General features: G+C 49.0%; 1 protein-coding gene across 8 annotated transcripts in view; it reads left to right on the top strand.

The window, feature by feature from the left end:
- Positions 1 to 26609, top strand: part of ZNF469 (zinc finger protein 469) — a 290027-nt gene extending 263418 nt beyond the window's left edge. For 6 of the 8 annotated variants that reach the window (XM_082229176.1, XM_082229174.1, XM_082229177.1 and 3 more), the window contains 2 exons: positions 6381 to 6451; positions 12102 to 26609. In XM_082229176.1, the coding sequence (XP_082085302.1) occupies positions 12304 to 25047 (12744 nt within the window). In that variant the 5' untranslated portion in view covers positions 6381 to 6451; positions 12102 to 12303 and the 3' untranslated portion in view covers positions 25048 to 26609. Of the gene's footprint in view, positions 1 to 6256; positions 6296 to 6380; positions 6452 to 12101 lie in introns of those variants that run through there. The other 2 variants (XM_082229181.1, XM_082229178.1) reach the window with 2 other exon arrangements.
- The last annotated feature ends 918 nt before the right edge of the window (positions 26610 to 27527 follow it).

Raw genomic sequence — 27527 nt, forward strand, 5'->3', positions numbered from 1 at the left:
AACAAAAGCCTTGAATATAGACAAGAACTCCTGTCTCTTGACACCCACTAGGTGTGTTCTGCTTCTCCTCCAAATTCACTGCTCAGCTGATTCTCAGCTGAAACCTCTCAGAAATGTCTAGGCAGAATTTCTCCTGGCTTTGGTCTTTGGGCCACACCATGCCAGAGACTACCAGTGTGAGGCTCCCGCTGTCAGTCAGATGAAATGAAATGAGATCTAGCCAGCCCAAATGAAACGGCAACTCTGTGGGTTTGCTTTTCTGTTTTTCTCTCAGCTTGGGAATTCTCTCGGTCTGAATGAAGACCTTGGTTCTTCATGAGGAATTCAACAAAGTCCAGCTGGACCTATTGTGAAGGAGTGCGCATGGCTTGTGCTGGTGTCAGTGTGCCCCACCAGCTCTGACTTGATGGGAAGTAAACATGCATGGGGTAGTTTGAGGCAGCCTCAGCAAAAATATTACGCATGCTCTGTCCTGCCCCCTATCTGCATATAGAGGGGGAAGCACGGCCAGAAGAAGAGGAGGAGGAGGAGGATTAAGCTTCAAACACAGCAGTAGGGAATGACCTAATAAGAAGACCCTGCTGGATGAAGGATGGAGAGACAGAGACAAGAAACTAGGCAACTGTACAAAGGGAAAATGTACATCTGCTGGTTCACCTGCTCTGGCCTCTGTCCCTGACCACTACTCAAAAGGTTGCCGAGAAAGGAATGCATCTCTCAGGCTGAGAAAGGACCCCCACCCTTAGGCTAAATATTTTTCATGTCTCTTTTCAGCACGGACATATCGGAGTCCCAAAATAAAGCCCAGAAAGCATGGGTTTCACCAGCTTGTTTCACCAGGTGCATTGCTGTCATCTGCTCTGACGGCTGTTTGGTGGCAGGGGGTGGGGTAGATTCTGAAGACCTGCTTGAACATCTTCTGCAATCTAGTTTCTTCCAACCCCATGGGCAGAAGGGCTTCAGTCAGGTGCGGAGGCCATTCAGAGGGGCTGGATCTGCAGGGTCCCTGCCTCCGCACTTCCCCATCACCTGGAGCACAAATTCCTTTCCGCACACTCTGCTCTTTCATGGAGAGGGTGAAGTGGTGGCACTGGAGCCATAAATCCACCAGCGCCCAGGCAGGCTGGCCTCGCATTCCTTTCAGAAACGGTTGTCATTAAGAGCTTTCCTTCCAGCTGTGATGTGCGCACTGGCCTCGTGTGGGGCTCTGCTTTCCTTCCTCGCAGAGTTCCTCCGCTCTTGGCATTGTGCTTGCCTAAACGCAGGAGAAATTAGAAGAAGTAGGAGGATGCTAACTGGAGAAGCGGTTAGAAAGAGAAAATCTGAGGACAAGCCATTGGTGGTTGGGGAGTTATTACGCCTTCCGTCTGGAGATCTGATTTTTCTCCGTGCGCTACAACAGCAAGCTGCCTTATATTGTGTTAGCCCATTGTCCCATTGCTGTTTGCACTGACTGGCAGCTGCTGTCCAGGGCTGAGCTTGAATCGGAGGCCTTTTGCAGGAAAAGCAGACTCTTATCACTATCCTTTAACCCAGGAAGCTGCTTTGCCCTGAGACAGACCAGTAGCCCATACAGCTAAGTATTGTTGACACTGGCTGGCAGCAGATCTCCAGGGGCCCTGCGTAGTGATGCCAGGGATTGAACCTGGAACCTTCTGCCTGAAAAGCAAGTGCTTTGCCGCTGAGCCACAGCCATTTCCACTGTGGGAGGGGGTTAAAATTACTTACTCCCACTGAAAGGACCTTTGTGGGACCACCCCTACCATTACGCAGAGTAAAGTGGTTGCATCAGATGGAAGGTGCAAACCGGGTGGAGGTGGTGAGTTGCTGAAGGACAGAAAGATACTCTCCCACTCTCCCCTGTACTGAAGTCAGATTAAACACCTTTTGTACCATGGGAGGGAGCATCATCTTCCATTGCCTCAGGAAGCAAAACGCCTTGGGCCAGCCGTGTGTGCGCAGCAGATGCTGTGACTTATTGCTTGTGCATTGTGGCTAACTGCATGGATTGCAGCTTTTGCACGAAAAGAGTGTCTTTGCCATCACCAGCTGCTGCAGGGAACATCCTGTGATGGCGAGGAGACCAACAAGGACAGGCAGCATCTGCCTGGCAGCTGTTCCATGAATGACAGGCCTGCAAATCCCAGTTGTGTGGTTTTCTAAATGATATTTGCAAAGCACATTTCAGACCACTGAGGCAATGTGAGAGGGGAAGGTGAATACATTCTCCTCTTTCTCCAAATGTCCCTACATGTTTTTGAGACTATGCCTTGGTATTGAAACCACAGAGATCATTGCAACCTCTCGCTCTCTCTCTGGGTGTGTGTGAAAATGCATGGAAATTTATAGAAAAACACTTTCCACAATTTTCCATAGTGGAAACTTCATTTCAAACTTTGTTTGAGGGGTTCTGATTAGTTGATTTGCTAACTGAGTGATTAAAAAGCAGATTAGTGAACTAGGATTTCTTTTAACAAGGCTAATCGCATGAATTTTCGAAGTTTGCACTAACCGCAGGAAATTCAATTCAGCTGGCTTTGGCGCCATCTGCTGGAAATGTGTATCAATTGCAACCCTGTTCTTCCCACCCGCCCTGCCCCACTCTGCCCAAATTTTCTGGGTCTTCTTTATTATTACCTTCTTATACCATTTTTTCCTTCAAGGAGCTTAAGGTGGTGAATGTGGCTTCCCCCCTTCTCATTTTATCCTCACAACAACCCTATGAGGGAGATGAGAGCATGAAAGAGTGACTGGTTCTGCAGGAACTGCTTATTCAGTTTAAAATGTTTTTTTAAGTCAACTTTTCTTTTGTAGACTAAATTATAATCATTTTAATTGATTTCCGCCTCCCTTATTTTAAGCTGATAACATTTTGAGCTAAATTTCTGGGTCAGAATAATTAATGGGGTAATGAAACCACAATTGAAATGCTCGTTAATCGTGCTTTATAGAAACAAGTTCTCAAAGAGAGAAACAACGAAAGCTCACTTACAAAATTGGCAAAAATTATAGGAGCATAATTAGGATGGGCGTAGCTTGGGATAGGCATGGCTCAGTATCAGAGCATCTGCTTGGAGTGCAGAAGGTCTCTGGTTCAATCCTTGGCATCTACAGGTAGAATCACAGAATGGTAGTTGGAAGGGACCCTGGGGGTCATCTAGTCTAACCCCCTGCAATGCAGGAATGAAGGTAGTGTAGAGAAAGACTCCCATCCGAAATCCTGGGAGTTGCTGCCAGTCAGTGCTGGCAGTACTGACCTAGGTGGGAAGGGCTGTAGTATTGAGGTAGCACATCTGCTTTGTGCTGCAGATCTAGTTGGACACAGCCTACCGATCCTCACAGTGACCCTTTGAGATAGGGTTAGAATGAGGGTGGCTGGCCCAAAGCCTACTAGGGTGCTTTATGGTGGAGAAGGGACCTTTAAAACAAAAAACAAAAAAACCATTTGTCTTCCTGTATACATAAAAATGTAATGTTGTCGTCGTGCTGCTGTTTGTGTGGCTGCTGATTGGCGGCTGTGCCAACTCCAGTGTAATGACAGAACAGCAGGCAGGCAGGTGGCAGGCCGGCCAGGCAAGCTTTTTAACAGATGCAGGAGAGACTCTTTAGCGAGTGGCTTGCCAAACTGCACTCTGAAGCTCCTCCTCCTTTAAACGTGACTATTGAATGGTTTAATTGGGGGGGGGGGTTGCTTCAGAGAGCAGTTTGACAGACCTGAAGCACCTACCACCCTCCTTTAAAGGGGGTTGGAGGTTGGGGTGAGCTGTGAGAAGATGAAGGGCTTGGGGTGAGCTGTGAAGGGCAGGGCGGGACGAGGGGTGAGGGAAGTGGCCAGGTATAAAGGGAGGAGCGTTTGGCCAGGTGTGGGGAAAGGGGGCTTGGCAGGTAGATGGGGCTGGCCAGCAGAGCAGGAAGGGATGGCATCCCCTAGTTAAATGTGTAATTCATAACACAAAACACACCTGAAGCAAAATAAAAGAAACCACTAGGGGGGAAATGAACCCACATGTTTCCACATTTCCAACAACGATAACTGAAGAGAATATCGGTATAATTTTATGTCTTATGTGCCAAAGTGGCTTCTAATGGCATCTGGAAAGTATAAAATACAGTGACATAAGCTCAGATAATCGATCCCAGGTGTAGGGACCATGTTATCCTCACAACAACCCTGTGATGTAGCTTAACCTGAGAGGGATGGTGACTGCCTCAAAGATACAATGCAAATTTCTTGGCTGAGCAGGGACTTGAACCTCTTTGGTAAGAGAACCAGAGCCTATCCTGAGCTGGTCCTGAGCACAGCCCCTCTGGTCCCCTCCCAGCACACTCCTTGCTATTTCCCATCCTTGAACTCCACCTGGAGGTCCCCCCCAACCCCCCCCCCAAAGTCCTGTCCCTTTTATCTCCCTTAAATGATCTCAAATATGTGATATGATAAAGACAAGCGCCCATTCAATTTAACTCACCCTAATGCCAGATTCTACTTTTACCAAAGTAATTAAGATAAATGCAGCTGATAATTTAGGAAGCATTCTTAAATGTACCTTTCCTGGGAGCATCTGAGATATACTTTTACCTTAGAAGATTTATCAGCATACTTAGGTAACAGATAATTCCTCAGCGAATGGCAGCATTTAGAAGCAAAACGAGAGATAAATATTTCTTAAATAAATGTCAAAATAACTCAGTCTTTATTACAGTCCCTCAAAGGAGTTGCAGTCAATCCTGCGCCTCTAGACAATTTCTGTACGATATCGAAACCTGCAGCGGTTGGGTGGTGTCATTCGTACCAAATGTAATTGTTTGCACACAGTTCTTTATGGTTTGCGGTTCTGAAATAAATAAAGGAATTAATTTAATGCTGGCAGAAAGTCTTCAAGCCGAGAGCCCTGAAAAATGATCTGTGCGCTACAAACCCTTTCATAATTGCCCTGAGCCAAATGAATTGATCTAAAGTTCAAGACATACCTAACAAGAGAGATGTGTGTTTGCGATTAAAGAGTGGATGACTGTATCGAGGAGGCGAATTAAGCTGCTACTTAATTTATCGTTGAGTCCCACCGTATGTGACACTTATGTGCATATAGCTTCATTTGCTCACATCTATCTCACCTTCCTCCTCCCCACTGTCAAAAAAGTAGATGTGAAGTTCCTAAACATTAGAAAGAACTTTCTGACAGCAAAAGCTGTTTGGTAGCAGAACAGACTTCCTTAAAAGGTGGGGGACACTCCTTAATTGGAGGTTTTTAGACAGAGCCATCTGCCAGGGATTCTTCAGCTGTGGTTCCAGCACTGCACCAGGTTGGACTAGATGACTGCCACAGACTGGTTGGATGCAGAGGAATAGTTGGGAGAATGAGCTGGGGAACCCCCAAGGGAAGATAGCTCTGAGCCTAGGAATCGGTGGTGGGACAACAATGAGTGGCCAGAGGGAGAAGAGAGAGCAGACTGGGAGGAGAGAAGCTGAAGTGGTAACAGGACTTAGTGAGTGGGGGGAGTCTGTGGCAGAGAGAAGTCCAAAATCAGAGGCAGAAGCTGAAGTAGGAGAGTGGGGGGAGATGAGTCAGTCTGGTAAAGAGGCACAGCTGCCTCTCCCTCCTGCTGTGAGAAGCTCCCTTCCCTCTGTCTACCAGAACCAGGAGCGGCATTAAGTGCGAGGAGCAAAGACTGGCATACATGCTCAGTCTCAAAAGTCACCCATCCTCTGAAATTCCTTCTGTGAATTTTGTGATGCAGTTCTGCAAACCCTTCCTCCGAAAGAGTGAACCAAAATACATATAATATTAGGGGAAAGGATGTATAAAAGTGCATATAAGATACAAAAAATGCAAAAAGTGATTGGAAAAGATGTATACACTAGTTAAAATCGCAAACAAAAATGTGTAAATTAGGATAAATGCACACTAAAAAACCCTGACAGATTTTCGTAAAGACTGAATCTGAAATGGACAGCTTTGCCTGTGAAGGACATCCCTCTCTCTGAGCTGGTACAGCCATGGCTGCCCTGATTTTGCTCTAAAGACTTTGGAAGAGGCTCTGGGAATCAATCAGTCTCCGGGTCTCCCTTGCCTGTGCTGAGGACAGATGCTCTGAAATGGCAGCTACTGATGGAGAATGGGCAGCCAGCACCTCTGAACTGCCCTGTGGAGTGTGTGCTGAGTAGCCAGCTCAGCTGAATCACTCGGAGCCGGCAGCCGAGCACATCTGTACATTAGTCTCCTGGGAGCACCCATTCCCAGCACGTCCAACAGCACAGCCGGAGGAGAACGCGCCTTTCACGTCCAGCTCTGGCAAGGTGCTTGAATGAGCTTGTGATCTGTGGCGGCCATGGCAGCCAAGCCAAACAAAAATTTCTGACATATTTTTCACTTTGCTTGCAGCCAAGAAATTCATATTTCACGGGAAGTTAAGCCGAGACCCAGCAGTAGCTGAGTGACGGAAGTTTTCCAAGGTATGGCGAGTTGACAAGTGGTGGCTGTGGGAGGGGGAGGGGCTGTTTGACTTTTTAAAGCAAATGTTCTGAATTTCTTTTTTAATCCCCCAGCAGACTGGAATAATCCCCTTGCGCCTCTCACCCATATATTTCTCCTTCTAGGGCCCATAAAAAAATAGAAAACCCCATTCAGGACCTGTTAAAGGATAGACTGATTTAAAAACACACACACACCACCACCACCACCACCAACAACAACAACACAACAACAACAACAACAATTGAGTGTATTTGTGGTGGAATAACCATTTCACAAATGATTTTTCCCCCACAACCATAGCCAAACTTTTGGTTTCAGAAGCTTCAGTTTAACCTGCCTGGATATAATTTAAATCTTGATGAGCCACTCAAATGTCTTCTGTATACTTGCCATGCACAAAATATAAGGATTTGCTTCATTATTAACCCTCCCTCATTTCCTCCCCCCCCCCCAGGGGGGGAAAATTGCTTAAAACTAATAAGTTGGTGGAGGAAGTCAAAGAGGCACTCAGAGGCAGCTTTGATTTCAGTGGCTACTTTTCTGCTGTGTGGGATCTGTTTTTTCTCTGCTGAAAAGGCACTGAGCACCTTTTCACCTGGATGGCTGAAGCCTCCTCCCATCTCCCTCCTCAGCATGCTGGCTGCGGGCCCCTACTTGAATCTATGGGGAATGTTTTGGAATCATTCTAAAAGTGCCATTGTTTGAATCAATGGGGAATGCTTTCAGAATAATCCATGGGTGTCAGGTTTATCCACCCAGCTACCAGGCTTCTTTTTCAGCTTCCAGAGTGGCACGTGTCTTTAAGTCTGGTGCAGTTGTCAGAGTGGGAAAAGGTTCAGAAAAGGGCAGTGCGAAATGATCATGGGGATGGCAACTAGGCAACCGGCGGGCAGGGCCCGAGCTCAAGAGCCCTATTCCCTCCTGTGGTTTCCAGCAACTGGTATTCAGCATTACATTACAGCCTCTGGCTGTGGAAGCAGAGCAGAGCCACCATGGCTAGCAGCCGGTCGATAGCCCTCTCTTCCATGAATTTGTCTAATCCTCTTTGAAAGCCTTCCAGTTTGTTGGCCATCACTGCCTCCTGTGGGACTAAGTTTCATTGTTTAGCTATGCGCTGCGTGAAGAAGCACTTTCTTCTGTCTGTTGGGTGTCTTCCAACATTCAGCTTCATTGGGTGTCCCAGAGTTCTAGTGTTATGGGAGAGGGAGAAAAACGTTTTCTCTATTCACTTTCTGCATGCCATGCATAATTTTATACAGTTCCATCATGTCGCCTCTCACTCGCCTTTTCTCTAAACTCAAAAGTCCCAAATGCTGCAGCCTTCCTTTGTAGAGGAGTCACTCCATCCCCTTAATAATCTGTGTTGCCCTTTTCCAACTCTACAACATCCTTTTAGTGGTGAGGCAACCAGGAGCATGTATCGTCACTCCGATCCTTCCCTAGGTTGCCATCTTCCCCTGTGTTTCTCTTCCACACACCCTCCACGTATCCATTCATGGAATCAACTGCTTGAGTTGGAAGCCAAGCATTTATGTCTTCTGGCTGCCTGCAATAATGCAGCCGTCAGCCTAGGCCCCAGCAATGCAAATGTTGCAAGTTTTTATTGAATCCCCACGAGAAGGCTTTTATAAAAAAAAAAAAAAAAAAAACCTTCCAAAAGGCCTTCTTTATGTGGCTGAGTGAACCCAACTGTGATAATGTAACTAGCTCTGGTTTTGTCGGTTGTTTTATCTTGGCAAGGTACCTTTGCAAATTTCAGCAGCAGTAAACAGGCTTGCCCGTCGTGGCTCCAAACGGCATATAAGTGGCACATTGTTGGCTGGCAGAGAGGGAGAGCAATAGGACCATCTCAGCTTCCTCTATCGGGCTGGGATTTATTTTGCTTAGCCAAGTGTGAAACTGTGGAGAGGTGTTTTTTGTTTTTGTTTTTGTTTTTTTAAAAAAGGCTGTCAAGGTTGCATCAGACTCTGTCCTGGTTGATGGACAGGGCTGATAAAATGGGCAGATCAAAGAGGCAGCGGCCAGTGACCTCAGGCAACCCCTTCTGCAACATTTTGGTTCCCAAGCTGGGAGTAGAAGCAGCAGGAAGGAAAGTGGCCGAGGTTAGATCTCTTGGTGGAGTACTTGTCCATCAGCCCAGTTGCCTAGCTGGAGATTTTGACAGCCCCACATATCCCCCCCCCAAGCTTCAAAATGAGAGCTGAAAGAAAATCCAAGTTTCCAGAGAATACACTTGGAAATAACCAATCTAAGCTGCTTTGGCACCTTTGCTTTACACTTAAAGTTAATGTCAGCTGAGGAATTAGCACCAAATTACTCCCGCTCAAATGCTGAGCCTGTAGTAAGGGCAAATGAAGCTGTCGACGCCCACTGCAAATGTCCAAAGGAAGTTCTCTTACTGAGTTGGACCATTACTCTATCTAGGTCAGTACTAGCTACACTGATTGGCAGGAGCTCTCTAGGGTTTCAGGCTGGGGACATTCGCAGTCCCACCTGAAGATGCCATGGACTGAACCTGGAGCCTTCTGCATGAAAGGCAGATGCTGTACCAGTGAGCTACAGCCTTTCCCCATCAATTGTGGTACCCTTGCTAAGAGGAAGCATGAAGTACTTTCCAAATAGCTGTAGGTTCAAGTTGCATATATATTTACCATCATCACAACATGTGACCTCACAGTGCAATTTTGGCTGCAAAATTTAGCATCCTGAGCATCCTTATTTATTTCTTGCTTTAAGGTGCTAGTCCTTAAGATTGCAAAGTTAAGCTGAAAGAGTGTGGGCACTGATGACCAGAAATCTTACTTGGCAATCTCTTTGGCTTCTGAGATTTCACCGTACAGTGCCTACACATTTTTGAGTGCCTCCTCAAGACCCTGCTTTGTGCTATTTCTGGGCCAATCAGGAGACTAAGCCAGAGACTCTCACAAATTGATAACAGAAGTCTTTAGCAAAAGAGAATAAATACATTTGAGAGGGGTTACTTATACAGTATTTCAAAAAGCAGGGCTTTTGATGCAGTGGGCAGGACTGCTTCGCTCAGACAAAAGCCCTCAGCTGGCTGCATGATGTAAATGCACGTGCCTGTGGTCAAATCCATGCCATCCATTCCATGCACTCATATGCCACTTCAACAGTTATGGCATCCCCGAAAGTATTCTGGGAACCATAGCTTGTTACGGGTGCTGAGGGCTCTTACAATACCCAGAACTAGCTGCCATTCCAAGGATATTTTGGAGGAAAACATGACTCTGGTGTAAGAGCTTTAAGTGCATAGTGTAGATGTGACATATTGCGCAGGAAGCTGCGATCTGAATCAGGCCATTGGATCCTTACATTTTTTTGGTCTACTCCAGAGGTTTTCAACCTTTTTGAGCCCACAGCTCCTTTGACTAACTACATTCTTTCTGTGGCACCCCTGTGGGGCTCAGGAGCCCAGTTATGTCACCCCTTGCCTGCAGAGCTGGCAGCCTCTCACCTTTTTCAAACACCCTTCCTTGTGGAGTGTTCCCTTAGCCTCCTCTCCTTGCAAGTTCTCCGGGCAGCAACAGCTGCCCCCCCCGGTCTCTGAGCTGCCCCACCCCACCCCAAAGAGAGGTGCCTCCTCACAATGCCCTCCAGGTGTCTGAGAAGCTTCCCCTGGCCAGCCCTAGAGGAGCTTGTAGCCAGGGCCACTACAATAAACAGCCATGCAAGCCAGAGCCAGAGATGCAAGAGGGCATCAGAGGAAGAAGGGACAGAGGCGAATGTTGCCCTTGGCACCCCTGACCATTGTTCAAGGCACCCCAGAGTAAACCACTGGTCTGCTCTGACCAGAAGCAGCTCTTTAAGGTCAGAAGGAAGCCTTACCCATCTCCTCCTGCCCGATGGTTTCAACCAGTGACGCTGGAGATTGAACCTGGGACCTTTTGCATGAAAAATGTCTGTTGCTATGGGACTCTCCTTTGAGCATCAAACATCCAGGTGGTTGTGGCTTCTCTTGTGTAACTCAGCTGGCTTTTCAACAGCTGCCATCCAACATCTGGAGGCATATGTTGGTTAATCCTGGAAAAGAGGATGGCTTTTGGGCAGGCCCCAAATGACCCTGAAATATCTTCCATGTCATCTCAGAAATTGTCTCCCCCCCCCAAAAAAAAAAAGTCAACAGGCAATAAAACATATTATGTGCCCCTCTGAGGCCCCATGTCCAGATATTTGCATTTGGGGGGGGCTGCCCATCTTTCCGCACATGGGTGCCTAGTGCCCAAGACTGGCACATGTATTTGAGCCAATCCAACAGTTGTAACATCACAGACTAAGAGACCCTTGGTGCTCATGTGCTGCTTACAGGCACCATTGGAGCATTCCTGTGGGAACAGGATGCTGGACTAGAGGAGACCCCCTTTGGCCCCATGTAGGTGCTGCCGGGCTCTGCAAGTGTCCTTCACTTTTGCATGCAAGTCAAGTCACCTTCTGCGCAAGGCCTTGCGCCAATGGAGGCTGTGCTGCCATTCAGCTGCCAGCAATCAAGCGGAAGAAAAGGGCAGAGCAGCTGTTTCTGGACATAAAATGATGGGAGAAATCCAGAGAGCCCAGCTTAAGAAATCAAAGGTAGAGCTTTCCCCTGACTATAAGCCATAGGCGGGGCACTTCTGTCATCTGCTCCTGCTAAGAGAAATATCGTTTTAAGGCAATAAAAATGCCACCCTCAGCAGGTTTTAGCCAGAGGTAAATTACTTATAATAACCTTTGAAGTGCTGGAGGGATGCTGGTGGGGGTGGGAGTGGGGGGCTGGTTGCCGCAGCTGGATATGTCTGTCAGGAGTGTGGACTCTCTCCCCCTCCCCCGTAAGGCCTGTAAACAGCTTGGGTTTCTCAAAGGTACTTTTGCTTGGTCCTTCCTACTATTCTCACCTGGGCCGGATGGAAAGGCCCTAAATGCTGAAAATATTATGGTATTCCCCCCTCATAAGTAATTCAAAATACAAACAATAGTAAATTATAAAATAATTTCCCCCCCAAATGACACAAATGATACATGTATGCCGAAATGTGCATGCATATAGTTCATGTGCAGCACCTGACAGAATCTGATTTCCTGGCATTATTTCCGCCTATGTTAGTAGGACACCCCACTCCTGGTTTAGCTAGGGATAAGTAATAAAATAGAACAGAAAAATAGGGAAAGAATGTGGAGTATAAGGAAGTCTTAGAAAGTTCAGATTTTTCCTGTGATACTTAAAAAAACCCCAAACCAATTGTCAGATTATTTCAAAAAATTCTCATTTGCTGGTGGCCTGAGCTTGTGCTTTTTCTGCCTCTTGGTAACACAGTTCCCTGGTTCTCACCCAGGATGGGGCCAGTGCTAACCCTAGTAGGCAGTAAGTGACAGGGGACTCTGTCCATTTCCTGACATGGCCAACTCTTCCCTCGAGGCACCCTGCTGATTCCTGGAATCAACTCATTCCAATCTCAAGTAAAGTTTCAGTCTTGGACATGAGTTTGATATGTTTTTGCTTACATTCTGCTATCAGGGAGAAGCAGCCTTAGTCCTTGGGTTTTGTCACCAAATATTGTAAACGTTTAAATATTTGAACATTGTAATATGAGACTGCAGAGCTGCTGAATCTCACGAGGCTTTTCTCTCTTGCAGGGCCCATGTGGAATCCTGAGATGAACCCCCAACAGGCCTCATACGCAAGTCCTGCCCCATAGCCAGGATGGAACTGGGAGCTGTCCGAGAGGTTGAGGTGCCTCACAGCTGCTGGAGAAGAAGGGATGATGGTTGCCATGGAGGGCTCCCGTGCTGAGGGGCTGAAGGAAACCAGTTCCTTTTAGGCCTGGTCCTTAATACCATGATGGGAGAGACACAGCATGCTTATGCCACCAACGATACTGAGCCCAGCGCCCAAGACAAAGATACTGGCTTTGAGCAATTTGGCAAGAAAGACGTGGGCGAATTTGATGGTCAGCTCCAGGAAAGCTCAGAGTCATGTCTCCACACTGGGACTGAGAATGGGTCCAGCTTCACTGGTGTCAAGGACAAGGAGCCACACAATCAAAGGGAAGCTGTGATCCGGCCTCAGCAAGCAGGCAAGATAGACTTCAAGTCCCTCCACAACAGGTCCAAGTTCCTTAGCGATGGCCCTTGGGGTTCTGTCAAAGGAAGCCCCCAGTCTCCCCCTGGAAAGAGCAGAGCGAGGGATAAGAACAAGCGGTCCGGAAAAGGAGAGCGTGGCCACCAGCAGCTCTATAGACTTACTATCAGCAATGCCAGACCAAACCCCACCATTGGTATTGCTTATCCCCAGCAGAAGGTCACCCCGCCCAAGAAGGTCGAAGTGGGCCGGGGACCCATCTCGGGGAGCTACAGGTTCCACGTCCCCAGCATCCCCGAGAGAGAGGTAGAACTGCAGCAGGAAGACCTCAGTTTTGCACGGTGTTTTCCTGAGGCCCCCTCAAGCCATATCTCCAGCAACTTTACCTCCCCAACACCAACCGCGCGCCCAGCCCATGGCGCAAAGCTTCAGCTGCCAGCCGGTGTTCCTCATGAAAACTCTGGCACCAACGGGCAGCTGCATTATGTGGAGTTCCAGGGTAATGGGAATAGCTCGTGGCCTTTGCCAGAGAAAAGCCTCCCAGGTGCTAACAATGGACTCTCTGCCCCCAAAGCTTGCCCCTTGTTTCCCGAGAGCAGCAAACCTAGCACACACTGTGTGGGGCCCTTGTCGTTCCAGTACCCCTTCCAGACTTTGCACAGCTCTGCTGCGGACCCTTTCCAAGGCGACATTCATGCTCAAGATTACATTGATGTGTCGCTGGCTGCCAGTCAGGCTTCTCATGGTGCTTTTGCCTTCCATCCTTCCTCCAGGGAATGGAAAGAGGACGCTCTCGCCGGTGGCTCCTATGACCACGTTGGCCCGGAGGGCAGGATGTACGGGTTGGCTCCCCAGCAAGCTCCCTTCCTCCCGTCACAGACTCAAGGGCATTTGCCTTGCTACAAAGGAAGGAATGAACATTCCACTGACCACAATGGTGCTATTTCTCCTTCAGGTGCTATCGACCAAACTTCAAGCACTTTCCAAGAAAACCAAGGCGTTTTCCCACCCAGTTTACACGTCTCTAGTTTGCCAAAGCCGACCGGGAAGAGGCAGTCCTTGTTGACAGACAACGTAGCTAGTCAAAGGATACTGGATCCCGGTGGTGCTCTGAGAAGGAACATGCCACAGGTCTCTCTACCCCAAGTGCACTTTCAGAACAAGCCTTATGGTGACCCCACGGCCAGTGCTGCCAGCCTGGGCTCAGTGCCTTTCGAGAAGAGCATTCCCACTACTGTGCAGGCCCAACCCCGGCTCTCGCAATCTTGGGAGGGAGGCAAGAAGGCTTACCCTCCAATGGAACAAAGCTCAACCGTGTACCCAAGCCCTGCTGGGAACCAGCTCTCGTTTGGGTGCCACCCAGGGGCAGAACAGAGGCAGCACATAAAGAAGGCCTGGCAGCAGCTGCGCCTCACCTCCGCAATGCCCGGCCAAGACCGAATTGAGCTGTCAAGAAAGCTGGCCAGCCAGAAGCCACCTTTCCCCCTTGGGGCATCAGACTGGGACAGCAGCAGCAAGGTTCAGAAGAACTCCACTCCCAGCTATCCAAGTAAAGCCCTGCTGTCTGGGGAGGGGGTCGTCAGGCAGCAGCATGATCCGGGATCAAAGAACTGCACTCCGGCCAACGCTTTTGGCTTTGACGGGGCAAAGAACACAGAACTTCCTGGCATGTGTGTTTCCAGGGGCAAGCCCCTCTTCTTCAGCGTGAGCCAAGCACTGCCGCTAACTTCCTCTCGTCTCTCTTCCAACCCAGCTTTGGTGTTGCCACCGTCGGCCTTGACTGCCTCCCCAGCCGATTCTCCCCTCCCATCCCCTGCCCCCCACCCGGCCAGCAGCGGCAGCACCTGCTCATCCCTCTCGCCCACGTCAAGCAGCCCAAACAGCCACAGTTTTGAAGATGGCACTGTGCTGACCACGTCGCCCTTCTTTCACCACCAGTGCCACCCAAAGGATGCCAGTGAGCCTTTCCATGCCTCCGACTCACTGAGCTCCACCGCAATCCACTACCAGGCAGCAGACCCTCTCAAGGGCTTTCATCTCTCCCAAGGTGCCTCAAAGGATGAACTCCTCTACAGAGGCATCCCTGTGGACAGCCACATCCACAAGCCAGAAGCAGATGCCTCCAAAGGGTGTCTGGAGGGCTTTGAGGCTGAGCTGCCTCCACCGCCTTATTCCTCGCATCACTTCCTGGCAAGCACACTGAGCAGCACCAGCCTCGACCAGCTGGATGTCTTCCTGACCTGCAAGCAATGTGACCAGAACTTCAGCACTCTCTCCTCTTTCCTGGACCATCGTCAGTTCTGCAGTTCTCACGCAGCTCTCCAGGGTCCATCAAAAGGCTCTTCCCGGGGGGCGGAGATCCGGAGGCAACACCTGGTGCCTCCCGAGTCCACAAAGCATCCGCAAGCTGGCCTGGGCCTCCTGCTGCCTCCTGTTGATTTTGCAGATGGAGAGAGCAAAGGGGAATCCAAGGAGGACCCTCTGAAGGGGAGTCACCTTAACGGCCTTGCCCCAAACCCCATGCCGCTTAGCGCTTCTGACTTGGAGATAGACGACGCCAAGCTCGACAGTTTGATCACGGAAGCTCTGAACGGACTTGGGTACCAGTCAGATAACCCTGAGATTGACAGCAGCTTCATCGATGTGTTTGCTGATGAAGAATTGGCCTCTGTGAAGGTCACCAATGGTGGGACCACTTACAAAGCAAAAGAGAGCGTTGCTTCGGGGAAGAAAACGAAGCAGCACCCAGGGATGGAGGAGAATGTGAAAATGTTGAGCTGCTATGATGATCATCCCGGCATGGACTTGACAAAAAGGAAACCACCCGAGAAGCAAAATGGGCATAAAGAGAGAGTGGCGAGCTGGTTTCCAGACCAGGGAGAGGAAAGGCTCGAAACACAGAGCAGCAGGGAGTCTGCTCTGAACAAGGCTAGTGACCTGGCAATGTATGGTGAGGCCAATGTTGATGCAAATGCCCAAACGAAGGTCAGAAGGAAAAACTGCAGGAGCCCCTTTATGCCTCTAAGGCAGGAGGCCAAAACCATGTCAGAGCTGAAGCAGACCAAGAGCCTGAACCGCCCTCCTTCTTCAGGGAACAGCCTGCTCTCTGCGAAGGATGCCAAGAAGTGCAAGCTGCGGAGCGGCACCTGGAGCAAGGAGCTCATCCACAAGATTGTCCAGCAGAAGAACAAGCTGCACAAGCTGCACAGCAAGGGCAGCAAAGCCGTGCCGCTCTCCTTGCTTGCTGAGCGGATGCTCCCCGAAGCCAAGGACAGCAAGTTTGGCGAGTACGAATACATCTCGGAATCGGATGACGAGCGCGTGGAATACGCCAAGCGGCACTGCAGGAGGAAGGCGGGGCAGCGGTTCAACGGGAGGCTGAGGAGCAGCCTCAGTCGGAGGCGCCAAGGGAGAGCAGGGAGGGAGAAGGACAAGGAGCCAGCGTGGAGGTATGGTCAGAGGAGGGGCAGAGAGGAGCCCCAAAGGGCTGCCAGCAAAGAGCCCGGAAGTAAAAACGAATGCACGGGCAGAGTGTGGCGCAGGTGCAGCCGCTCTTCCACCAGCAGCTGCCAGAGCACCAGCCTGTCCAGTGAGACGAGCAACAGTCCTCAAAGCACCGAGAGGGCCGATTCTGACACTGAGAAGGAAAGTGAAGAGAGGAAGAGGTTGCTGCATGCCACACCACATCCACGAGAGCAGCCGGACATTCCTGAGAAAGAAGTGGTAGGAGGAAGAAGCCAAAGAATGACGTCTGAGTTGTCCAGAGAGCAAGGCAGCGTCAACTCACCCCCAGTTCAGACAGCACGTTTCCAGGTGCATCAAAGCCCCAGCATGTCCCCAATCCCTTGCACAAATGGAGATGAAGGTTTGCTCCGGGCCAAGGGGAAGAGCTATCACAGCAGTGGCCTTCTTAACCAGAACCCCACTGGGCTCTTTGGCACTGAGGATGCAGAACAATCCCACGGGCGATCAAGGCACAATGATGATAAGCCCCTGGCTGCACCGAAAGATGCCGAGCAGTGTTCACTGGAAAGGAATCAGTGTTGGCCCCAGTTTGCTACCTACAATGGAGAGGCCTTGAAATACCACCTGGATGAGCTCAATGGCCCATCCTCTGATGGCAGCCATGACATCCCCAGTGACAAGAGCAACAGCTATGAACAAGTAGACCTCAAGTGTTCAAAGAAACCGTTGACTGTGGCTCCAATCAGCTGTTTCCGAGACAATCCCATGGGCATAGGGATAGCCAGGAAAGGAGCTGCTGCGCTCGTTGATGCTGCTGGTGCATTCTATGACTGCAAAGGGTTATCTAACAGCTTTGAGTCATCGGGCCTTTTCTCAGATGCTGCAGGTGTGGAACCATCACACAGCAGCAATGTGTTCCTGTGCCAGGGGGGCATTGACCTCAGCTCATTCAAACAGAAGCACCCTGAGATCACGCCCTACGAAGGTGATAATCATGAACAAAGCAAAGTCCCCTCACCTCTTAGCTTTGATTCTTCATCGGTATTCGGGGAGCTGCCTGTGGCCGAGTTTGATGCCACCTTATATGATGGTGTGGTATCAAGCAAGGACAATTACGTGGACTTTGAGTGTGCTGGCCATCATCAGCTCAGCAAAACCACCCCCTTTGACCAGCAGTATTCTCCATTCCCACAAGAGAAAGACTGGAATCTGATGGAGGGGACATCCCCAGTTTTGCCAGAAGACATTGCCCAGTTTCACAGCCTCCCTGTTGAAAAAACAGTCGCTAAAAGGTACCCTGGCGAGATCAACCAAATCCCTTTACCCGAAAGGATGGCAGATTACAGTATGGCTTTCATGAGCACTATCTCAGATGACGAGCTCGAGATCAAAAGGTTAGTCACTGAGTTGGAAAGCCAGCTGCAAGCAAACAAGCTGAACATGGAAGTATCCGATGAACACCAAGCCCCCAGACAACCTACCAGCACAGATAAGAAGGAAGCCACCCACCAGTTTTCACTCTTAACCCTCGACCAGGAAAGCAATGGGAAAGGGCTGTTCCTAACAGAAGCCGAGTTTGAGAAAGCAAGCCTCCTTTCTACAAAAGCCTGTGTCTGTGAAAACTCAGGGAATGAGAAAAGTCTCCTTGCAACTTTAGATAGCAAGTACAGAAGCCACAGGGACCCTTGGCCATGTCCGGTGCCATTCAGCCCAATACACTCCACCATGCACACACCATCTGCCACTGATCTGATTTTGGGAGGTCCTTTTAACTCCAAAGAGGACCAAGACAAGCTTCATGACAACCTGAAAGGTATTGAAATCTCCGAGGAAGATGACTTCAGTGAAATGCAGGCTGCACCTGCCAGAATCATGGCAGATCCATGCTCTTCAGGCATCTCTGACGATTTGCGAGTTCCAAGCTACACAGAGCATTTGCTACAAAGCCCTGATCCATTGTTCCCTAAAACTCTGGAGACAGCTGAGCTAAATGTGCATGAGCCTTTGCCTCTGAGAGGGGAGGCGTTTGCAGAACTGCCACCAAAGGAAAAAACTTTTGATGGTGCTGCTGAGTTGGAAACATACGGGCAGCAAGTTCTGTGTTTGAAGCCAGATTTTGGACTACAAGATGTTGGTGGTCCAGAACTTGATGGCAACTTGCCCTCTAGTGCCCAAAGCATCAAGGACCCAGAAATGCTGGAGAGCATCACACTCTTCCCAAGGGATGAGGATGGATCTGCCCTTCTGCCAGATAAGTCCCGACAGACTGTTTGCCACTCTCCAGCCCTACACAATAAAGCTGGAGATGGGAAAATGCTGGTTTTTGACACATTGCCATTTTCAAAGGAGATGAATGGGGAGGTAGAAGATGTGTCCACTCCCCAAGAGAAGGCAGGCAACCCATTGCAGCAGCTGCAGTTGTTTGTGGCCAGGACGGCCAAAAGCAACGAGGAGGACTTGCTGATGCCATGCTTCCCAGCCCTGCAGCCCACCTCCCACTTGCCTGCAAGTGTTGACATTCAGTCTGAACAGGAAGAGGCATCTATGGGCCCTGTTGCAAGTGAGGAGGTGGCTGAAAGCCCCACAGTGAAGGAAAGGAAGAGGTCCCTGGCAGACGAATCTGAGAACAGGACCAAGACATCTGATTCAACTGAACTATTTTTTGAACCAGGCAAACAGGCAGAATATCTTGGTGAAAGGGCTCCCTGCACAACAGAGCAATCAGCCCTTCAGAGCCCTGAAAGACACAATCCCAATGGAGAGGAGAAGGAGCAGGAGCAGCACCTAAAAGATGACTGTTTTGAGGTGGTGGGTGACATTAAACTGTGTGCAGGTGGCATTTCCCCAGAGCACAGACACCTCTCACCACTCAGCGGCTCAATGGTGACCTCATTGCTAAGGGAAGAGAGAACGCAAGGTTGTCAAGGTACAGGAGAGGTGGTAGAAGATCAGCAGAATGCAACCCTGGCATTTAGGAGCCACAGAAAATCCCCCTTAAGCTCTGGATCATTTGAAAATGAAACACCAGGCTGTGCTTTGCCAGCCACGCTCAAGGGACTTGTGGCTCACTGCACACCTTGGGGCGAAACCTGCTGTGAGGATCAAGTGTTGTGTGCTGCAGAAGTCCACCAGATGGAAAGGAGTGGTGATCAGGTGGGACAGTTGCAATGTCATGTGACTTTGGCTCCCAGCAACTCACCTGAAAATCAACATCAGGATGATTACTCCTTGCACGGGAGAGGTTTCTGCTTGGGAACCAGCCCAGTTTCAGAAGAAGGCCAGAACTTGGAGGAGCAAGCCAGCCACTGTGCAGAAGCTTTGTCGCTGGAAGTCAGCTTGGCTAGTCAGAAAGAAGTGCTGAAAAGTGACACAGGCAGCATAACACTCTCTGACTTTGGAGTACCACCATCTGAAGAGAGTCCGACTGCTGCTGGGGAGCAGCAGATTCCCCTTGTGTGCAGGTGCTCCTCTAGTGCTGAGAAGACTGTTGTTGGGAATCCCATGCAGGATTATTCGGAGCACCAAGAATGGACAGAAGCACCACAATTTCTACCCAGCATGCTCCCTTGTGGTGCCACCTCTCCTTTGCTGTCAGATATGATCAATAGTAGTCAACAGCACATTGAAGAAGGTGCCACCAGCACCTTGGCAGAACCTGAAAAGGTTGTCCGTACACCACCTGCCTCTTCCCTGTGCTCTGGCAACCTGGCAGCTCCTCCTGTAGAGATACAAATACCCTTGAAATTACAAGCCAACAGCTGCACATCTCCCAGCCTGCTACCTTCTAAAAATAATGATATTCCCGAAGAACTATCCAAGCATCCAGGTCATGAAGACAGTGGCATGTGCTCTGTGACGGATGTGATTACCTGTTCTCAGTCAGCATCCTTGCAAAACATCATGCTTGACCAGCCTGCATCAGAGACAGATTCTGCTCAGCTTACAAATACAAAGACGAATCAAAACAGGGAGTTAATGTCGAAGCCTCAGGGGCCAAAGGAGGCTCAGATTTGCCTCCAGAAAGACAGCAAAGATCACGCTCAACCAGAGATCCTTAATGATCAAGAGATGGCCACTGCTGACCTTGCAGGAACAGCTAATGCCAGTGAGGTTCACCTTAGTGCTGGCCAATTTCCAGAGACCACAGAGACTGGGATCAAGAAGGCTTCACAAGACATGGACAGCAGAGGCAACAGTTTGAAGAATGAAGGCTCTGAGAGTGTGAAAGGGTACATTAGCTACGCAGAACAAGAGGAGGGCAATGATGAAAGTCTGAAAGATGATTTCAAGACCAAGCAAGCAAAAGAAAAGAAGGAGAAAGGACTGCAAGTCACCTGTGATATTTGCACAGTTCGTTTTAGAACCAAAACTGGGTTGATGAGGCACAAAACTGTGAAACATCAGGAGAAAAAGGAGACCACTCCGTTACCAGGCCTGGACTGTGCTCCAATGGAAAAGGCATTCACGGCAAGCAAGCAACTCTCCCGGAGAAACAGCAGGGCTTCCATCAAAGAGAGAGCAGGTGGCTCACACCTGTCAAAAGCAGGCGTTAGCCAACCATTTCCCAAATCCTGCAGGAGCCAAAGGAAAGAGCCCAATCCAGAGATCCAAGAAGTTGTTAGTAAGGTGCTCAGTGACCTAAGTGTGATTTCATTTGATGTAACCCAGGAACTCCAAAGTACAGATGTTCCAAATGAAGACATGAAAACGACGTCGCTAAGGACAGAGGCAGAGAGATTGGGCAAATCAGCACCTGGCTCTAAACCAGGGCCAGACACAGGAGGGAAAGACAAAGAGGCTGGTGCTGGTGGGTTGGGCAGTTTTGCCAGGAAGAAATTGAAGGAAAAGGCAAGAAAAGCCAAAGTATTTCCCAATGAAACCATCGAATCTTCTCATCTAGAGAGTGAGATCCCTGAGCTTCGCTCCACAATGATTCCCTGCACTGTCAACCTCCTTCTAACCACTGTCTCTAAAGAACTGGAGAGCAGCACTCCATCACCTGGCCTCCAAGAACAGGCAAGGGCACAGTCACCATTGCCACTTCACCCTCCAATAGTCAAGGACTTGGAAGAAGTTGGTGAAAAGACATCATCAGCCCAAAAGATGGCTGGGCAAGAGCTTCTTCAGGATGTAGGGAGCTGTAATGAGCAATTGGTGGATCCAGGGTTGAAAGGACACTTGCCAGAGAAGTGGATGAGCAGGTACCCAAAACAAGTTGAGGAAAGGTTGAGCAATGTCTGTGAAGAACCAGGTGAGGATATCAGCATGGAAAAACCAGAGTCATCTGAAGAGAATCCACCCAAAGAGATTTGCTGTAGAAATCAAAAGAGGCCATCAATGTATACACCAAGTCCCAACAGCCTCCAGCAGTCCTGCCATGCTGGAGCAATTGAAGAGGACTTCCCTGAAATCATATCAGAAAAAGCTTCCAGTGGTGTCCCTTATCCCACAGAGTCCAAGCCTTTGAGGATGGAAGAGCTTCAGATGAGGAATGAATCTCAGGGGGATGAGGGGGATGCCATGGGTCCAGACCTGCAGAGTTTGTTTGATGATGACTCCACGTTTTCACAACTTTTCCCCAGGAATGACCGGTTTGCCCATCGGAAGTGCAGGCGGGTATATGGAAAGCGGACCAAGAAGCCCAAACCTGTCATAGAAGTGAACCCCAGGCCAGAAGGCATGGCGGGTCTCTTTACAACCAGGATGGCTTCAGATCTAGGAGAAACCAGCTCTTTCTGTGTCACCAGGGAGGACCCTTGTGAGTACGACACCATCTCCATTGATGACGCTCTGACTCTCAACATGTGTCATGGCAGCAAAGCAATAGTAAGTGATGTCAATTCCGGATCTACCAAAAAAGTTCTGCAGCCAGACGATGCCAGGCAAAGGGAGGACATTACTGATTTGAAGAGCGATGGCACAATAAGGAGTCAAACAGAGGATCTTCCAAGCTTGAGTAGTTGGGGTAGTCTTGAGAAGAAGACGGAAGGCATTTCTGTTGACAGAACATTGCTCAGCTCATCCATGGAACTAACAAATGGCCAATCATCAATGGCTCCCAGTCCAGAACCTCCTGACCTGGAAGAAGAATCCTATGACACTAGGATGAATGAAAATCCTGGCTTGTCTGAGTTTCATACAATTGATATGGATATGTTGAACACAAAGTTTGAGATGAGAGATGTATGCTTCTACAGCATTGGGGAAGATCATCTCAGCCACACTGATGATGAATGCACCTCAGGGTTCAAGCCACCATCACCAGCCCAGCAAGGCAGACCCATCAAAAATAAGCTAGGAGAAGGAAAGCAGGGGAAAACCCGTAGCGACTTGAATCTCAAGGCTAAAGACAAGCAGTACAAGTGCAAGGTGTGTTTCCAGTGGTTCCTCACTTTAGGGGAGCTGGACTTCCACAAGCTCACTCACAACCCTTCTCCTCCACCAACATGCTACATGTGTGTCCAGAGGAAGTTCAGCTCCCGGGAGCAGCTAAGGGACCATTTGAAGGAGAAGCATGCCAAGAACAAAGCCGGCTTGTGGGCCTGTGGGATGTGCCTGAAGGAAATATCTGACGTCTGGATGTACAATGAGCACTTACGAGAGCATGCCACTCAGTTTGCCCGGAAAGGCCAGGCTCAGAAATCTGTCCTGGGTGGGTTGCCCAGCTGCTTCAGTGATGATGATGATGCTGTCACGCATTTCCTGAACTCTATCATATGCCGGAAACCCAACAAATCAGCCAAGCATGCTGAGCCTGGCAGCAAAGCACCTGCTTGCAAAGACAGCAAAAGTCCCAAGGAGCCCCAAGGAGGACAAGAAGTGACTGTCAACAGGGACACCTTGGAGGTCCCACTAAGAACCAAGCCAACTGTTGCCTCTCCCAAAGCAACAGCCCCATCTCCCGACCCTGCCCCTAAAGCCGAAGGGGCTCCAAAGTTGGCTCCCATGCACCCAGAATGCAAAGATCCCTCTCGAGATTGCCATCACTGTGGGAAGCAGTTCCCCAAGCCCTTCAAGCTCCAGCGCCACCTGGTGGTGCACAGCTTGCAGAAGATCTACCTGTGCCACAAATGCCCAATGTTTTACCAGGAAACCAAAGAGCTTCGGAACCACCTCAGCCAAGAGCATGGAACGGCTGAGGAAGTAGACATCAAGCACACCACGCTCTATGCCTGTGAGCTCTGTGCGGATGTCATGCATGTCATCAAGAAGTCTTTCATCTGCAGCACCTGCAACTACACCTTCTCCAAAAAGGAGCAGTATGACCGGCACATGGAGAAGCACCTGGTGGGGAGCAGCAAGACCTTCCGATTCCGAGGAGTGATGCGGCCAGGAGTCTTGGCCAAGGATGGGGATAAGAAAGTAAAAGAGGAAGGACACCTGCGGGAAGACATACCAGCAGCCAAAAAGAAAAAGATGGTCCATCGCAACACCTTGCTTGCACCAGGCTTACCTGTGCAGGCAGATTGCACCTGTGTCCCCCAACTAGGGAGTGAACCTCTGCTGTCTCCAAATGAGCCTCTATCCACAGCAGCCAATGTGGCCACAACACCTCGACCCCAGACCTCCATAAAAACAGAAGACCTGGTGGGCCGCTACTCCAGTCTCCTGGGTGAAATTGCAAAAACCCAATGTGATGGTCTGCCTCCACCTCTACCAGTTTTGCCCCAGGATGAATCAGGTGGCCCAGAACTCAAGCCCACCACTGCACTTTCTGCAAGACAGCTGGTGAAAGGCGACTCCCTTGGCGACACTCCACCTCCTTCCATAGACTCTCCTGATGCAGTTAGTATTGATCTGGCCAGCTTAACACATAAGCAAACAGCACCACCAACACAAAGGCTGCCTCCAATTCATCTCTCTGAGAAGCACAGCAAGGAGGCAGTGGCCTCTAATGTCACCTCTAATGGCAAAAGTGAACATGCCATGGGAACCTGGGACAGCCCGCATTTCCAAGAAGAACCCGTGAGCAAGAGGCCTGACCTTTCTGCTGCAAATGTGGGGGCAACAGAATGCAGGGGGACTCCCAAAACAGAGTGGAGCGGCAATCCTGATCTAAGTGATACAGCTCCTCAGGAAAGTGCCACCAAGATGCACTTACCTGAAGCGACCTTCCACATGCTCCTGCTGAAGGACAAGACCTCCTCACTTGCCCTCAACCGGTCTGCCAAAGAGATGCCTTCAAAGAAGGTCACAGGTGGGCAGACCTATGCCGAGAACGACCCCAGTATCCATTGCTCCCTGGGCAGTGCAGAAGAGGCTCAGAAGCCACCACCCTTAAAAGACAAGGCCCTCCCAGAGATGGGTGCTGCTTATTCCAGAGACAACGGCACCAGTGTTGGCATCAAAGAGATGGGAAGCAACCCCGTCAAGCCTGTGAGTGGCCACCTCCGGAGCGAGGTGGGGAGTGCCCAGGCAAAGCACAGCCACCCTGACCTGAGCAAATGCCCAGAGAGACCCATTGCTAATGGGCTGACCAAGCTTCATCCCAAAAAGCGGAAAGAACACAAATCCGCTCACAAAGGAAGCTCAGCCTCCCGCGAGAACATTGAGGGGGATGGCAACAAGAAGAAAAAAGCCCGGACGCCGGATGCTGGGAGGAGCGACGCCGCTGGAGGTTTCAAAAGGGCTGATTGGCCCAACAGTGATGCTTTTGCTCTTTCCCCCCGGAGGAGGGACCCTCACTGCAACAAACTGAGCCCTACGCTCAAGGTGTCCATGGCTGGCGGCCAGCTCAAAAAGATGGTGCTTGACCAATGCTTTCAGAAGAAGGCAGAGATCCGCCATGCCAATGGAGACCTGAAACGCAAGAAGGACCTTTTGGCCGGCAAGGCCTTCCACCACCCCCTTTTAGCCAAAGACCCCTCTGCCTCCCTGCCAGGCTCTTTGAGCCGGCACAGAGCTGTCCAAGGTGCTAAGCTGCCCGACTCTCACAATTACAGGACAGCTGAATCCCAGAACAATCTCCTAAGCCAACTGTTTGGGCAGAAATTAAGTAGCTTTAAAATTCCTTTAAGAAGAGATACTTCTGAGTAATTTATGAAAGTGACTTATGGTGATCCTTCGCTGCTTTCATTGGGGTTTGCAGGGGGGAGAGAGAAATTATCAAAGCATTAAATTCGTTTGTGTAGCGTGATTTCTCTGTCTAGCTTAAATGAACTTGCACTGCAGCCTCTGAAATAGTTTTGCTTTGTGTCTTGCTAATCTACTTTAATTCACCTGATTTATCATGCAAATGCTAGAACTTTGATGTTGCTGATGATGTTCATGAACTAAAACTGTAATCGCTTTGGGCAGAGTGAAGCGTCAAGAGGAAATGCTTTATTGGAGAAGTGCTGAGGTTATAAGGATACTTGCAAATCCCAGCCCCTTTTCAGACTGTGTCTCTGTTATCTTTGTACAAAGTACTTGAAGAGATGAACTTCATTCCAGAGACGTCTTATTCATAAGGTGCAGCACACTGTAGAAAGCATTTTTTTCCTCCTCCCAAAGATTTTGCACAAATAATCCTGAACGATTTCATTTAATTGGGAGCCAGCCTAAGAAATAACAATTTTTTTAAAATTAAATTAAGAAGGAAGCAGGCCACAGTTTTGACAGACAGACATTTCCAAGAATGTGGCATTAAGAACTGCCATGCAGCATTTGGAAAGTTACTGCCTTTATTAGACCACTGTAGATGTTGCTAAAAGAGGGTTATATTTTTTATTTTTGCAAAGAGAAATGTACACGCCTTCCCCTCTAACCTAGCTAAACTGCACCTTGAAGATTTGTGACATAGTTCTTTTTATTATTGTTTTTAATTATTAATATTTTCCAGTGAGAAAACTGCCAACTTACATCTTCCCCACTCCCCTGCAGTACTGTGTCTCAAGGACCTGTAAGGTATCATTTTTATATTAAAAACAAACCAACAAACTCTTACTGTATTGAGGTAGTTGCTAGACTTGGTATGGGCTTTACACTATGCAGTTAAACTGGTGCTATTTTTATTTTCATAATGTGAATACAGACAGGAACACACACACACACACACACACGAGTCAAGGAAGAGGGAGAAACTTGTGAAAGAAGTAAACAGTTGCCTGTCTAAACCTAACACGGAGAGTGCAGGATGGTGTTCTGACAATGCTCCTCCTGCGACGCTAATACTCTGCAGTGTATGCAGCAAAGGTTACATCTTGAGGCTTGAATCTCAGGTGCAAAAGGTGACTTGGAGGATAATCAGCTGTTAATAGGGACCTCCATGTTTGAGAAAGAGGAGGAGACAATGCACTGAAGGGGTTAAGGGGGGCACGCTCTCAGAGTACTTTGCGTGTGTCTTGCAAACTATATGTGTTTCATTTTTTTAAAAGGAATTAAATGGCTTTATCCTGTTAATATGTACCTTTACAGTTCTTTGTGTAAAAAAAAAAGTAGGTTAATTAAACGTCAGGTGCAATGCATTATGTTAAAAGTTTTTATTTTGATATTTGTCAGAGAACAGAGAAAAGTACAGAAGATGCCATTTTTTAAATAATAAAAAGATGTTGTAAAGGTGCTATTTGAGCGCCTCTGCCTCTTTTAATATTGTTGAATAAAGTATGAGATGAACATAATGCTGTGGTACTGTAAAACGGGGCCCGGATTTATCTTCTCAAATATAGTCCAATATTTTCACAGAAGCTCACCGGTCTATGTGGCGTTTTTCAGACAGTCTGCCTTCTATTCATTTCTTGTCCTTTGGGGATGCAGTGAGCGTGGGAAGGTGGTTGCCTGGTAGGCAGGACTGGACTACCATGTAACAACTGAAATTGCGTTGCAGGGGGTTGGACTAGATGACCCCGTGGGGTCCCTTCCAACTCTACAGTTCTATGATTCTGTGAAACCATTCTGGGTTAGTGGTCTTCTGTTGACCAAGAGCAGCCAGCACATGACTGGGGGTGTTGTGATGCCATTGTCAAAAATATAAAAGGTTTTCAAATGACTTTCAGATGGTTAGCCAAGAGCAGATCTTCCATTTTCAGAGACAATGGAAAGTTGTGGTGCTAACATGTCTCTGACCCCTAAGAGGAAGGCTAGCCTGGTACAATAACCAGCCCTCCCTCCCACTTGCACTGCTAATGTTCTCCAGCATGCTTGGCCCACAGTTTATTTGTGCTTCTACAACATACCCCAGCATTTCTGAACACTGATTGTTTGGGCTTTGCTATGCGAGTCTTAATCCTTGACTGCTTGGCTCCCTGGTGGACATCACCCTGACTCCTGTTTCCTAACTCCACCTTTCACACACCTCTTCCTATCCCTGAAATGATATACTTAAAATATCCCCAAATCTGCTTCCCAGCATCCCAAATGCAACACAAGAATCTGCCAATTAATCACATGTGCCCTAAATCTGTCCGTGAGCAATCCCCTGTATAGAGGAGCAGTTTTGGCTTCCCTTAGTGACTGTCCACTCCCCTGTATTCTCAAGGGGCTTTGTTGCATCATGAGCCACTGTCTCAGCTTGTCAGGTTTAGCAACAGGAGCATTCT

This window comes from Podarcis vaucheri, assembly GCF_965113315.1.
Source record: "Podarcis vaucheri genome assembly, chromosome: 7".
NCBI lineage: Eukaryota > Metazoa > Chordata > Lepidosauria > Squamata > Lacertidae > Podarcis > Podarcis vaucheri.